Source organism: Anoplolepis gracilipes, chromosome 6 (genome assembly GCF_047496725.1).
Source record: "Anoplolepis gracilipes chromosome 6, ASM4749672v1, whole genome shotgun sequence".
Classification (NCBI taxonomy): Eukaryota; Metazoa; Arthropoda; class Insecta; order Hymenoptera; family Formicidae; genus Anoplolepis; species Anoplolepis gracilipes.
In genome coordinates, this window is record NC_132975.1 from 3553864 (window position 1) to 3568902 (window position 15039).

Genomic DNA, 15039 nt, shown 5'->3' on the forward strand with positions numbered 1-15039 from the left:
GTTCGATCTTATATTTAAGGTCGTCTTAAGATCTTGTTCAACCAATAAAATGATGCTATGCAGCTACTTCATTGGTTGAACGGAATCTTAAGACAATCTTAAATATAAAATCGGACTATAAATACCGACCATTGTCTATTCTACTAAGTCTATGGCTACAGTAGATCTGTCATTGTTCATTATCCAGTGTTTTCTGCTTTTTCTATCGATCCCATTTCAGTTTTTCAGTGCGTTAAAGTCCTTCTATTAGCAGAAGTTCTATACTGTTGATCCTTTACGACAGTATTTGATAGACTTTAACGAGTTATGGTTTTATAAGACAAACAATGGATGATGTAAATATTAACGAAATATGCCTTCATGTAGAAGAGGTAGAAGTAATTGCAGACGGGGATGAGTGGATTAAATTAAACTGGATCAATAAACGGAGTAGTGACAATGAAACTTGTCAATTATTGGATGAGCGGAAGGTGAGAACTCTAATGTGTGCATAACAATGTTGATATACATATAAAATTATTGGTACTATATATGCACAAACAAATAACATTGGAATATGTATAGGTGAATAAAATATTTAACTTTTAATTTTTTAGGAGGATTCAAATAATGAGATTGCACAGACAAATGATAATGATAATAAAGTCTTGTGTAGAAATACAGAATCAGAGGATATATCTGATGGTATATCTGTTATAACAGAAAGTGATACAGATACTGTTAATACAAATATCTTTCAAATCTGTCAATCTAATAATACAAATAAGCCTCTGCGGATGCTGGAAACACAAATAACTAAACAAGTATTAAATAATTACACTTATATATCTATATACATATATAGTATATAGTATATGTGTGTATATATATATATATATATATATATATATATATATATATATATATATATATATATAGTATATAGTATATACATTTTATTATTGATCTAAAATTCTTTTTTTTTGTCAATATTTTTTTAATTTAATCAAATTTTATCTAAAACAATTTTTTTATATATAGGCAAATATAAACTTAAATGTTTTTATGGCTTGTGTAATTGGTATCATTATTGGTATCATTCTTAGCTATTCTTCTTTCATTGTTCCTAAAATCTATCCAAATTCAAATGAAATTCATACTGAAAGTCTTAAGACTGTAAGTCACAATATTGTTAATACTTGTAAAGCACTGACAGAAGGTAAAATCAAAAGTTTTATGAAAGATCTTGATAAAAATTATTTCAATTTATTGTTCATATCTTAATCAAGTTTCTCACTTTTAGTGAAAACTATGCTAAATGAAATTAAAGCACATACTGCAGTTGATAAGAAAATTATGGAGCACTTTATAGGACAGTTTTTTAAGATAGATTCTGCAAATAAAAAAATGGATAATAAGCCTACTATTACATTAAAATCTTTCAATTTTGATCCATATTCATTGGACCAAATGGCTCAAATCAAAGTGTTTCTACATATATTGTCATCGTTGGTATTTAATAATTACAACAGTTCTTTGAAAAATGAAATAAGTAAGACACTGGATATAGTGAATAATACAAAAGTATTTTATGAAAATTTGTTATTATTTAATAACAATACACAAAATGAGTACAATTCTCTTGCCTTGAAGTAAGTATAATAAAATACAGAAGAGTCTTTTATTTCTCTATTATAAATTATTATATATTCAAATTATTGTATTAATATTAATAATATTTTATTTCAGGATTTTGCAACATAACAGTGACAAAATTCATGTTACTTCTAAATTACTTCTCTCTAACTTGATAGAAAAAATAAGCAAAATAACATTAAGCATCTATAATAAATATAATAAAGAAAAACACAAATTGATAAAAAAATTATGTAATTTGAAAAGTGTACTACCTAATGATGAGTTCTTGAAAAGATTAACCGAGAATAATCAACTTTTCAAAAATTATGACAAATCTTGTTTCTCAAACTATTCATCACAAAAGTTGAATATAAAAGCATATGAAAAAAGAAATGCAAAGATAAAAAATATAACAGAGCTAGTTAAGGAAGCTGATGATACAGTAGTATCTGCAAAATATGATAAAGAGTGTAGCAAAAAAATGTATAGTGATAGAAAAAGCTCTTCAAAAAATGAAAGAATTAAGAGATTAAATAAACACAATTATACTATTAAAAAGTAAGTAATAATGTATCTAATCTGTCTATTTCTGCATTATAATTTATTATTGTATTAAGTTATTATATTATATACCAGGTTTTTCCTAAATGTCAGTGATAAAATATATAATACTTCTCAGCTACTTCCCTCAGATTTGATAGAAAAAATAAACAAAGAAATATTAAATAAGTACATATGTACTACATATAATAAAACGAAATTTGAATGGATAAAAGATAAGCATCGTAAGGATATTAATAAATTCTTAGAACAATCAACAGAAGATGATGAAGAAAACAATAGAAAATCAGTTAATTTTATAAAAGAAAGTATTTATTTACAATTAATTGGAATACAAAAAGACGACATGTTAAAAGATAATTTTGATAATATTTTAATACAATCATGGAAAGATTGTCCACTTTTAACCAACTATTGTCCAAGATTTAATATTGATGTGCCCTCATTGCTTCCCACATCAACCGTAAGTCATAAATTTATATAATATTATTGACTTTACAGATTTTGCATTACAACAGAAAGAGAGAGAGAGGGAGAGGGAGGGGGAGAGGGAGGGAGGGAGGGAGGGAGAGAGAGAGAGAGAGAGAGAGAGAGAGAGAGAGAGAGAGAGAGAGAGAGAGAGAGAGAGAGAGAGAAGTGAAGGGAAAAAGTGCAAAGATTTTGAAATATATATTATTATTTATTCATAATCCTTTTCCTATAGTTTAGAATGGCTTTCAATGTATATTCTAGATTTTTTTTTACATTTTACATTCTACATTTTCATATTTCTCATATTTCCATTTTACAATATTTTTTTTCTGAATTTTATACTTTAAACTTAAAAAAACTTAAGTTGAGTAACTCAGTTACTCACATAATTTCGTGAAACAAAATATTAAATTATAATTATGAAATAAACAAACATCATCATCATAAAATATTTGAACATCCTAACATTACTAATTAGCACTCTATTTTTAATTCTAACTTTACAACTAAATTTAAATCTATTATATTTCCTATAGTCTTTTTATTATGACAGAAAACAAAAATAATCTAAAACTAGAAACAAAAATCAAAATATACATGTATCTAATATTTTCAATTAATTCAGTACTTAAATATAGAAATAAAAAACTATTTAAAGTAATAAAATAATCCTCTTAACATGAAATAAAAGGCCTTATGTTTTAAGTTTTCAACTTCAAAATTAACAATTAAAGCAAAAATAAAATAAAAACTTTTAGAACTTTCAAAACTTTAAATTGTAAATGTTAAATCTTGAATATCAAATATCAAGTCAAGTCCAATCAAATCAACTTTTATTCTTATTTTACTTCTTTTTAGCTCTTTTGCTCTTCTCTTTTTTTAATGTCTTTAATCTGTTTGTACTTTAACTATTCTTCTTTCATTGCTTGTTTCATTTCTTTTCTCTTGTTCTTCTCATTTCTAATCCATTTCTTTTCTTGCTTAAGAATTTGTCTATTTAAATGCCACTTCTGTCAGCTGGCACTCCTTGGCAGTTTAGCACATTTGTTAAATTCTCTTTCTTTTCGCATATTCTGCATGTTTTATCTTCCATTTCTCTCCAGCGTTGTTTTCTTTTAAGTTAATTTCCACATTTGCCTCGCTATTAGACACTTATCTTTCCTTTTCTTCTTCTCATGCAAGTACTTTGGCAAGTCCTCAGTTATCATCTTTGTCTCTTCTATTAAGATATAATTCGGTATTCTTCTATCTAACTATCCACTTGACGTATTTTCTCTTGATTCATCCAGTATTTTCGTTCTTCCACCTCTATATTTCTGCATCATATAATGCCATATGGCCTGCAAAAACATCATATTTACTCTTTTATAATCATCTTTAAAAAGTCTTTCTCCTATATTCTAAGTTTTTTTAGCAATTATTGCTGTCTTGAATTATTTTATCGTCTGCTTTTTTGTTCCTCCAGTATTCTGTAATTTATATCTTCACTGTTTTCTATTATCTAGTTGAAGTTTTAGATAATTATTTGAAGAATTATTGTCTTATCTAGATAATAATGGAATATATTATTTATATCTTTATCTTATGGAAAAATGAGTTATCTGCCTTAAATTATTTAAGACAATGGCTGCATTCAGCATAACTAGTTTGTTAAGTAAAGCATTTATATTTCTTTATTATTTATAATTTTTTACTATGTTTGACTCTTACATTTAAATCCAACGAAGAACTAAAAGCAGGAGCATTAAAAAATCAATAGATATTTATTAAACGCTGAATTCTGCTAAATTATAATTATATATAACAATTATATATACGTATACATATATATATATATATATATATATATATATATATATATATATATATATATATACACACGAGTACATATAACAATTGTTTTTATTTTTTTAAAGCAATGTTATCTTAAAATTATCTAGAAATTATATAGATGAGATGCTTTATGATTTCATTTATTATCTAGATAAATTTGAAATAAATTATGTTTATCTTATTTGAGGTAAAATTTTACTTACCTTATTTTTATCTAAATAATTTCAACGTTTTATCCACGTAAAACACTGTGTATTCTAAATACTTTATTTCCTAGATTTATTTTACATTTTCTCTATTTTCACTCTCCGATGTACGTCCTCCTCTATTATAACTTCTTTTTCTATTATAACTTTCGTTCAAAATCATTTATATTCTTTTTTCTATTCTATTTTATTTACTATTATTCTTTTTTCTCTTTTCTACTTTATATATTGACTTTCTTCTTTCTCTGACCTTTCCTTATTCCGTTACTGATTCCCCTTTGTTTCCTGTTCTTGCATTAATCTTCCCTTTTCTCTTGTATTCTATTATTGTTTCCATAGTTTCTTCTACATTTTGGCTATATAATTATACTCCATCTTTTTCCGTTATACATCAATTTTATTTTTATTATTTGAAAAAACTTAAAGCATATCTTTTGCAAAGTTTTATCGCTATAATGATTTCCTCTTTTACTCTTTCCTTCTTACTCTCTCTCTGTTCTTGCCAGTGTACAATTCTAGCTACATCTGAATTTTATATTCTTTCAACCTTTTTTTCCTATTCAAGTTTCTGTCGATCCTAGTATGTAAATCTAGATATTTCCATATTTTTCACATTTACTTAATAATATAGCTACATTCCAAAAATGAATTTTAAATCTCCCTTTTCTTTACCCTCGCTTTCGTCGTTATAAGGTCTCATTTCTTTCTTTCTTCTTTTTTCTAATTTTATATTTCTATAGTTCCATCTGAAAACACTATTTCTTATATATATTTTCATATATCCTACCTTTAAACTGTTTTTTTTTCTTTTTATTATTATTTTAATATATTTTCATTAACTTTCTCTTTTACTCCGAGTTGTCTAGATTCGCTAGTAATCGATTTAGTCTCTTCTTTTTTATCATGTAAGTTTTCATCACTTCTACTTCTACTTTTAAGTTTTCTTTAATGAGCAATAGGAGTGACGAGCAAATTCCAACGTCATTAAGAACTAAATTCTCATTCATTGTATGGGCGTATGTACACGCACAAATATTATTGCATTTCAAGAGAGACAAAGACTACGTTATTGTTTCTTCTTTTCTATACTTCTCATATGTATATGTATGTTTCGAAAAAGTCATATTTTTCATAAATCTTTTATTTATATATTCTTTAAAATAAAAAAGATTAAAGAGCTGGATTTTGCAATTTAACTTTTAACAATTTATAACAAATATAATATTAATTCGGGAGGCAGCTACACTCGCGGCAACTCACCGTCGGCAGTACGTTTTTAAAAATTTTATTTTGACTTTTCTTCAAAAAATCGTTCTTTGACACTTTGTAGATAATGATGCTAATTATGGACATCATAATTTGATGGCAATTCTCTATTTTTTTGGCCACAATATGAGAACTATGAATCCGTAATTCACAGTCGACCGACAGAGATCTCCAAGAATACTCCTACCGATCTTTAATGCCGAATTTACTCACTTTTTCTTCGGTTTCTTTTGTTTCCTATTTTATTTCTTTTATATTATTTTCTTTCTACGCAAAAAGAAAATAATATAGTATAAAAGGAATAAAGTGGGAAAAAAAAAATTGAAGAGATATCTTATTCTCATTCTAGTTCTTTCTGGTTTCTCATTCAATTCTAATTCTGTATTTTTTCTTTTCAAATCTTTTTTTCTCCAGTTCCAGTTTTTTCTTTCTTTCCCTTTTTTCCCTTGTGCTTTTTTTCTATTTTCTCTTTCTTGATTTTTTCCATTTGTTCTGCTATACTTTACTGGATTTTTTCACACATCTTCTTCATCTATTTCTAATTCCTTTAATTTCTTTAATTACTATCTCCATGTTTCTCATATATACATAGAGCTTATACTAATGGAAGGGTTCTAGCATACTGAAATGGGATCACAGAGAGAGAGAGCGAGAGAGAGAGAGAGAGAGAGAGAGAGAGAGAGAGAGAGAGAGAGAGAGAGAGAGAGAGAGAGAGAGAGAGAGAGAGAGAGAGAGAGAGAGAGAGAGAGAGAGAGAGAAGAAAATATTGGATAAACAATGCCAGACTTTTACTGTAGTCGTCCTCATATACATATAATCTTTTTTTCTTATGAAGACAATCCGGAGTGACTACAGAAAAAGAGATAGAAGATAGAATATATCCTCTTGTCGAGTCTTTAAGATTTCACAGCAGGATAAGACTATATAAGACCCTCCTATGTTCGACATATAAGCAATGCTTCTCCATTAATATAAGTTCTATACGTATACGTCTTTCCTACATATTTCTTCTCTTCCATTTGTCCAACGTATTGCCTTCCGTCCTTCCTTTGGGTTTTTAATTTTGTTCGTTTTTTCATCTAGGTATCTTCTCTGTTTACTCTCCTTTTGAGCTCGCTAACCTCATTTCTCTATTGTTACTAATTTTACTTTCCTTTTCATCTACCTTACAATTAGTTGTCATTGCTTCCTCCTACCATTTTAGATTTTCCACCTATTTCCTCGTTCTTCCTTTTTTCCCTCATAAAAATATCTTGCTTTTCTATTTCAATATGCTATTAACTAATTGCACGTATATATACACGCCACTTTCTCGTAACTGGAAATCGATCATTTTGAACTATATATAAAAATAGTAAATATATTTACAGAAAGATTTAAAAAAATATTAAACAGCATGCAGTTTTATTTTAGTTATATCTAAGTATAAATTGTAAATTCTTTTCAGTGTAAAACAGAGGATTGTATTGTTAACAACAAATATGATGCAAATAGCAAAAAATCTGTATTGGATTATGGAAGCTCTCCAAAGGTTCTGTTTGAAAAAAATAGATCAAAGCAAAAAAATTATTCTCAATCGAAAAGTTCCATCAAAAAAGTCTTTAATAATGATCATAAAAATATTAAGAAAAAAAAGAAGATATTTCCTCAGAATGAGATTAAGAATCATATATCGAAGTACACCGTTAATTATTATAAATCTAAACGGTCTTTATTTAACAATTATGTAACAAAAAACCCAGATAAAAAATATAATCAAGATTATATAAATATAGACTGGCAGCGCGATAACGAAAGGTATTAATTGAAAAAAGAAGAAAACAACTAACATCGATATATTATTTGAAAAAAAGAAAATAAAGAACACTTTTGGATTCTGAAAATTAGGCTATTTTCAAACTGCCGAAATTCAACGAAAAATCATCGTAGACAAAATTAAGAAAGCATTTTGAAACTTGAAATTTTAACTTTAACACGCTGTCGATAGCTTTCAAAAATTTTTTATCTTTTCAGTTCTATGTTTTAAAAAGGACATGTTTTTTTTTCATTAAAATTACTTATTTTCGATACTCTACAGCGATAAAAAAATTTCTTTCGAAAAACTTAAGTTTTATAAACTACAACATTGATTTATGATTTTTTTTTTAATTTTCCTATTTTTTTGGTCGTCTTATAAGATTTTGAAACTAAATTTATATTTTTTCAAAATGAAAAATAAAACAATTTTGAAAAAACATTGATATTATGTTAAAGTTAAAACTTCAAACTTCAAAATACTTTTGTAATTTTTTCTGGGATGATTTTTCATCGAGTATCAAAATTATTTCTAAAAAATATAGTATAGTAGTTAACTTAAAAGTCGTGTAACTTGGTAAAAAAAATTGTCAGGAAAATTTAAAAAAGATGGATAAAATGTTATAGTTTTTTTGAAACTTAATTTAAATTTTCCAAACCTTTTTATCGAGTTGTAGAATGTCAAACATATGTAATTTTAAGAAAAAAAGAGTGTGTCCTTTTTTAAGATACAGAAATGAGAAGATAAAAATTTAAAAAAACTCATACGATAGTGCGTTGAATGTGAAATTGAAACTTCAAGCTTTAAAATGTTTCCTTAATTTTTTTATCTACGATGATTTTTTTGTCGAGTTTCAGAAATTTAAAAATAGCCCAATTTTTAGAGTAAGTATGAAAAGTGTTTTCTATTTTTTTTTTTTTTTTTTTTTTTTTTTAATATGTAGATACGTTCAAATGAAATATAGATGTTTATGGGACAATGACCTTAGTCTACGTTTCAGTTGAATGGATCTAATAAGTTTTTGAAAATATGTTTATTATGCTTAAATTACTATTTCTTCTAATAACTTTTAAATACAATGATCCGTATTCTGAACTCACATTTATCACTAAATGTGTCTCTAAAAGTGTTTTTATACATGTCTTTGTAAATATTTAGAAGCACATTTAGTGATGAATGTGAGTTCAGAATATAGGCCATTATACTATCTTTAACAAATAATACTTTTTATTTTTACAGATTTTATATGCGTAAAAAGCAGCATGGCGCTTCGGATTGGTACTTTCAACGAGTACATTCTCGTAGAAAAGCGCGAAGACATGCGGAAGACATATATCAACGGAATACCAAACGATTTTGGAACAAATATCAAATATGAAATGTATCGAGATGAAGACACAGATAAATTTGTAATTGTATGAGATATTTTTATGCATGCAAGTTTTTATATGATATTCTATATGTATAATAGTTTGATATGTTTTATTACTCCTTAAATATTCCTAGAATATTTAAATGATAACCAGAATATCCAGATAATTGTATATTCATAAATATTGACTTATTATTTTATGTGTTTTATGAAAATATTTATTATATATATTAAAAGAGAAATTTTAGATCGAAGAAGTTAGCATTTTAAATAATGATTATGATAAGGCATGATTATGATATGCTTCACGAAAGAGAAAAATTTTAAAGAAATACTGAAAATATAATAAGATGCACTTGATGTATATGTGATAAAATAATTATGTAAGATTAGTATATCAATTGCATCGCAGTATATTAAAATCTTTACTGTAATGTAATATGAAATTTTTTTCATCTAAATAGTTATAATTTTGTATATCGTTAGTGTTTGAATCTCGTTTAGTAGTAAAAGTTAGAAACTAACATAGATAAAATTTCTATTTATCTATTTTGCAATGTAATTTATGCTCAAGAAATTTTAATCATGACAATGATGCTGTAATTTGTATCAAGAGGTCGCCAATAAGAAAACATATTCTCTTAAAACGATTATTTTTTTGATAGAATTATTTTAACCAAGTTGCTAGAGATAGAGTTAGTTGTTCGTGTGTAAAAAAAAAAAAAAAAAAAAAACATTTTACAGCTTTAAGAGCATAGGATGTAGAGGTAATAAAAATGAATCCAATATACATTATCATAATAAACATTTATTTAATTACAATTGTAATATATTACTTAACTGGGAATACTTTTCATATACAAAAAATTGGGCTATTTTCAAGTCTCTGCAAGGTGAAAAATTATCATAGATAAAAAATTAAAAATACATTTCAAAATGTTTGAAGTTTCAACTTTAACGTGCTATCGGTAGTTTAAAAAAATTTTGTCTTCACAGTTCTGTGCCTTGAAAAGGACATATTTTTTCCTTAAAATTATGTATTTTTGACACTCTACAGCTCGATAAAAAAATTTCTTTCGAAAAATTTAAGTTCTATAAACTATAACATTTGACGTAGAAAAAGCTTTTTTTGTAAATTTTCTTACCATTTTTTTGGCCGAGTTACACGATTTTGAAACTAAATCTGTATTTTTTAGAAATAAAATAAAACAAAACATTTTTAAAAAATATTGATATCACATTAAAGTTGAAACTTCAAACTTTAAAATGCTTTTTTAATTATTTCTTTACGATGATTTTTTTTGTCGAGTTAGAACGGTTTGAACATAGCTCAAAGGTATAAAAAGTGTTCTTTATTTGTTTTGTGTATTTGAGTAGTGTGTAATTAAAAAAGAAAAATAAACCATAGCTTATATCTTTTGTATAAGGATATATATTTGTATACAAAATGTAAAGAATGTAACAAGAGATATGATAAAAGTATTATTTATTATATTAGCTAGAAAATAAAAGTAAATCATGTGTATATAAGAACATATTGTATATAAAATTGAAAGTTAAAAAATTAAATAAATGTAACTTTAATATGTTATAGAATAATCAGAATTAAAATAAGTATTTAATTACATGTGATATGATAAATATATTTAATGAGAAAGAAACACATTTTTTAAGAACTTTGTGTACAAATCCAAATATATGATTCATGTTATGTTTAGATTGTTTCAAACCCATTGATTGATGATTGATAATCATGATAAATGTCAGCCACGATCATTCAGCTAAGAGGTTGATGATACTTTTGTTGCAAATTTGATAGTCTTCGAGAGAGATTCATTTCTGTGCGATCCCATATACCTATATATATTTCTACATACCTATATATTTTTACATACATATATATATTTCCCTTCTGAAATATTTAATTTTAAGATTTATATTGATTTAGTATTAAAGGTTAATCAATTGATCTTCTTTATTGCTAAATTGGCTGCACACCAGTTTAGAAGGTATCTTTTTCCCTCTAATATTTAATTATATATAATTTATTCAGATCTGAAAGATATGCAAACCCTTTGCAATATCTAATGAATTAAAATCGTTTGATAAGCGTTGATAATACGTTCCTTTATGTCTTTAAAGCCTATTCTATAATGTACACACTCCTAAAAAAAATTGTTAAACTTTGAAGTGCTATAACTTTGTGAAAAATTATCCTATTGAAACAAACAAAAGAGCAAATTAAAGTTTAATGTCTACTTTGAGATACTCTTGGACCCATATGAAAATACATTTATTAAATTTTAAGTTATTTGATTTTGAAGCGGAATAAGACAAATAAAAGGAAATGAAAATCTCACCTTTAACGGATCACACCGAGTGAGATAATTTTTTTTGGCTTATCAAACTAATTTCAAGTGAAAGGCTGTTCCATTAGCTTTAATTTAATTTTTTATTTTTTGTCGTACGATTTTACTAAGTTATTCTACTTTAAACAAAAAACTCTTTAAACTTTAATAGGCTATATTAGGTGAACAGATTATCGTACGGGAATGGAAAAAAAGCATTTTGAAATTTAAAATGCAGTCGGACCTTTTATTCTACGACCCTCTTATGCTACGAAACCTCTTATCCTACGACAAAAAATCCTCTCATGCTACGACCTACGACCGCGAAAGGGGAATTATACCCCTACTCTCAAGTTTTTGTCGTAGAATCAGAGGTTTAAGGGGAAGATTCCGGACCGAAAATATCGTAGGATAAGAGGTCCGACTGTATCAGCTTTCAAGTAATAAGACTAAATTTTAGATATGATTTCTTTTTGCATGCCGTTTTGCACTTTGAATTCAGTTCCAAACTTTCAGTACGTCGACAATACAAATTAAGGATGTTTAGTACCTATTTTTAAAAATATAGGAATTTAATAAAATTTGCACAGATTGTTCTGATACATGTTCAGAAACTTATAAAAAAACCTGGAGTGCATTCACTGAAGCAATCCAAAGTTATAAAGATTTTAATTTGCAATAAATTTACCCGTCGATATTATTATAAATATAATTATTTTGTAGATCTAATTATAAGTAAAAGTATTAATATAATTATAAATATAGTTATTTATATAAATAAGTATAAATATAATTATTTCTGTCCTTTTTAGCCCTTAAATTGATACGATTACAGATTTTCTATTTTATAAAAAAACCTGTGATCGTGTTGATTTAAGAGCTAAAATAGATAGAAATAATAATAGGAATTTATTCAAAATTTGCAAAAGTATAGTTTAAATATAGAGAAAATATTTGATCACATAATTTTTTTGGTCAAGTACTGACTAGTTCAAAAGATATTGAATATAATTTTCTCAATTTCGTCCTATTATCCGAGATGACATATTATTTATTATGAAAACGTGGCAACATAGCATTCAGCTGAGCCTTCTTTTGACATTTTAAATAACCTACCCAGGTAGCACTGTTCGTTTTATAAACGTTTTCTAAACGTATCTAATACGAAAAGATGCGTTTAGAAAACGTTATAAAACGTTTATAAAACGAACATGTGCTACTTGGGCTATCTTTTCATCTGAAGAAGCCTCTATATACAAATGTGTAGCCACTAGGTCTCATATGTCAATTTGCAATTTGACCAACTTATGAAAAATTACTATGTTGCCACATTTCTTTCTTCTCGGAGAAATGACAAATTATTAAATTTATCAAAGAAATAGTTAAAAATCTTCTATATTTTGTCATTATTCACTATTATAATTTTTATTCTGACATTTTTAAATTACTCTGTACAAGTAAATTCTTTTATTTTTATAATTCAAATTTTGTGCTGTAATGTTGAAATCGAGGTACCGTCAATGATAAAAGTTTCTCATTATAATTTAAGAAACACGAAAAAAAGCAACAGAAGTTGGAAAATACATTTTTACACTCTAGCTATGAATAAATAATAAGATTTTATGCAATCTTTATAATAATCATATATTAAGATGAGAAAAGTATATATTCGTCAATTTCGACTACTTTTTGCTCCGATTGTAGGTGCTAAACATCCTTGAGATGGCTGCACATAATCTAAAAATCATTCTTTCGGTTGCCCCAGGTTAAGAATAAAAGTTGAAAATGTACTCTTTCAAATCCACTTTGATTTTTTAAGATTCGATTACTTTTGGCAGAGATATTCAGCTTTAAAATTGGTGAAAGAACTTTAAACAGAATATCCATATAGTGAATGTATTCTTCATCGCGCCTACAGTTCAAAACGTGTGTCGCATATGTGCGTGTGTGCAGTAAAAGAGTACGAACAAAGGCATTCTTTGTCTTCGTTGGGATGATGAAAACATATAGAAGATAGAGTTCGGAGTCGATAAATTTGTGAAAGTGATGAACCACGGGGTCCTAATCTTTCCTGTATCTACATCATCCCAATGCAGGCAAAGAATTGTCTTCTTTCTTCCGTAAATCGAAAGCTAAAATATTATAATAAAATAATTTTATGTAATGTTATATTTTTCACTCGCTTTTATTCCTTATATTTCTAAAAAAATATCTTAAAGATATCTTTTTTGTGATGTCATGAAGACTTTATTAAAAAACATCTTCAATTTAAATCGTATTTGTAAAACGTTTTAAAGATTTTTTTATGTCTTAAAGATTACCAAAAGATGTCTGAAAGAAATATTAAAAGCAACAAATTTTTTTTATATCAATAAGAATAATTTTTGTATTACTAACTATATTCTTTTAGTTAGAACATACCCCACAGTTGTTAGTGCATGATATATTTTAATTTTTCTTGAAAATATGATAATTTTTTATAATATTATGTTTATTTACAGGCGTACGTATACCGAGTTTATAGTACTGCGAACCATCAAGGATCTATAAATTTAAAGCCATATGTTATAAACAATAAAATAACACAATTTTTACACTTTTTTATAATAAAATTATTTTATATTACAAAGCGAAAAAGGTTGGATAAAAAAGTTAACAATGCAAAGAAAAATAAAAATATATATCGAGTAAATTTTTACTTGATATCACAGTAAAAATTAACTTTCCTTGTTTTAGAATATAACTTAATCGCCATTTTTCACAAAATTATTTTATCTATAAAAAACAATGTTGCCATGGTAAATGTTATCTCAAAATCATATATATTTTAAATTCGGTAACTTCGGTCGTTAAGAACTCGAGGGGAAGGGGATAGGCGTTGCTTGCAAGAATCGTGGCAAACATGTAATAATTAAACCCTGCTGAAGCTAGAAATGTACATACATGCACTTCGCGAATAATCAGATCAGTCAGTTAAGAAGTAGTGTATAACATGTGGAATTTCTTATACGTTTATCAAGGCTAACTCGACTCGATAACTATTTTCGATAAAATGCGTATTATTTTTTATCTCTTTAATGAACTTAATCTATTAATTGATCTCTTTAATAGACTTTGTTATGATTTTATCTACTGTCCGTTTTTTAAATATTTTAAATTTGACAGTTTTAAATGTTATATATTTGCGATTATTCTATTTATATAATTTCATGTAAATAATATTTTGAGATTGACAAAAAAGGGCCGAAACGTCTGTTATTTTAGAATTTACGCGACAGACGTAAGATCTATATTATATGACACATATGATATATTTTAAAGAAATATCCAACAAATTAATATGTTTGCGCACTAATTACATCTCTAATTCAGAAATACAAATTTTGTTTGTATCTTTATTGTACAATTTTATTTCTAAATTACACATTTTTTATTATAAATATTATAAAGTTATATACATATATATAAAAACCATTCACTGTGTTCATCAAAATGATCCATTGATGATGTAATTTAAATGTTTATCGTATCGATATGTATGTATGTATTTAACATATTAGAAGATTAATA

General features: G+C 26.2%; 1 protein-coding gene across 1 annotated transcript; it reads left to right on the forward strand.

The window, feature by feature from the left end:
• The first annotated feature begins 10 nt into the window (after positions 1–10).
• Positions 11–12180, forward strand: LOC140666733 (uncharacterized). Its single transcript, XM_072894240.1, has 8 exons — positions 11–470; positions 597–803; positions 1021–1198; positions 1283–1631; positions 1729–2175; positions 2254–2641; positions 7402–7751; positions 8989–12180. Exons 1-8 carry the CDS (start codon positions 327–329, stop codon positions 9125–9127), a joined length of 2202 nt encoding a protein of 733 aa, XP_072750341.1. The 5' UTR covers positions 11–326; the 3' UTR covers positions 9128–12180.
• Positions 12181–15039: the final 2859 nt, after the last annotated feature.

What these genes read in the sequence shown, in the direction of transcription:
- LOC140666733 (XM_072894240.1), top strand. Translation starts at nt 327, where the DNA reads ATGGATGATGTAAATATTAACGAAATATGCCTTCATGTAGAAGAGGTA. An exon ending in AAACACAAATAACTAAACAA is followed by an intron (nt 804 to 1,020) that starts GTATTAAATAAT and finishes TTTTATATATAG; the next exon opens with GCAAATATAAACTTAAATGT. An exon ending in TTGTAAAGCACTGACAGAAG is followed by an intron (nt 1,199 to 1,282) that starts GTAAAATCAAAA and finishes TCTCACTTTTAG; the next exon opens with TGAAAACTATGCTAAATGAA.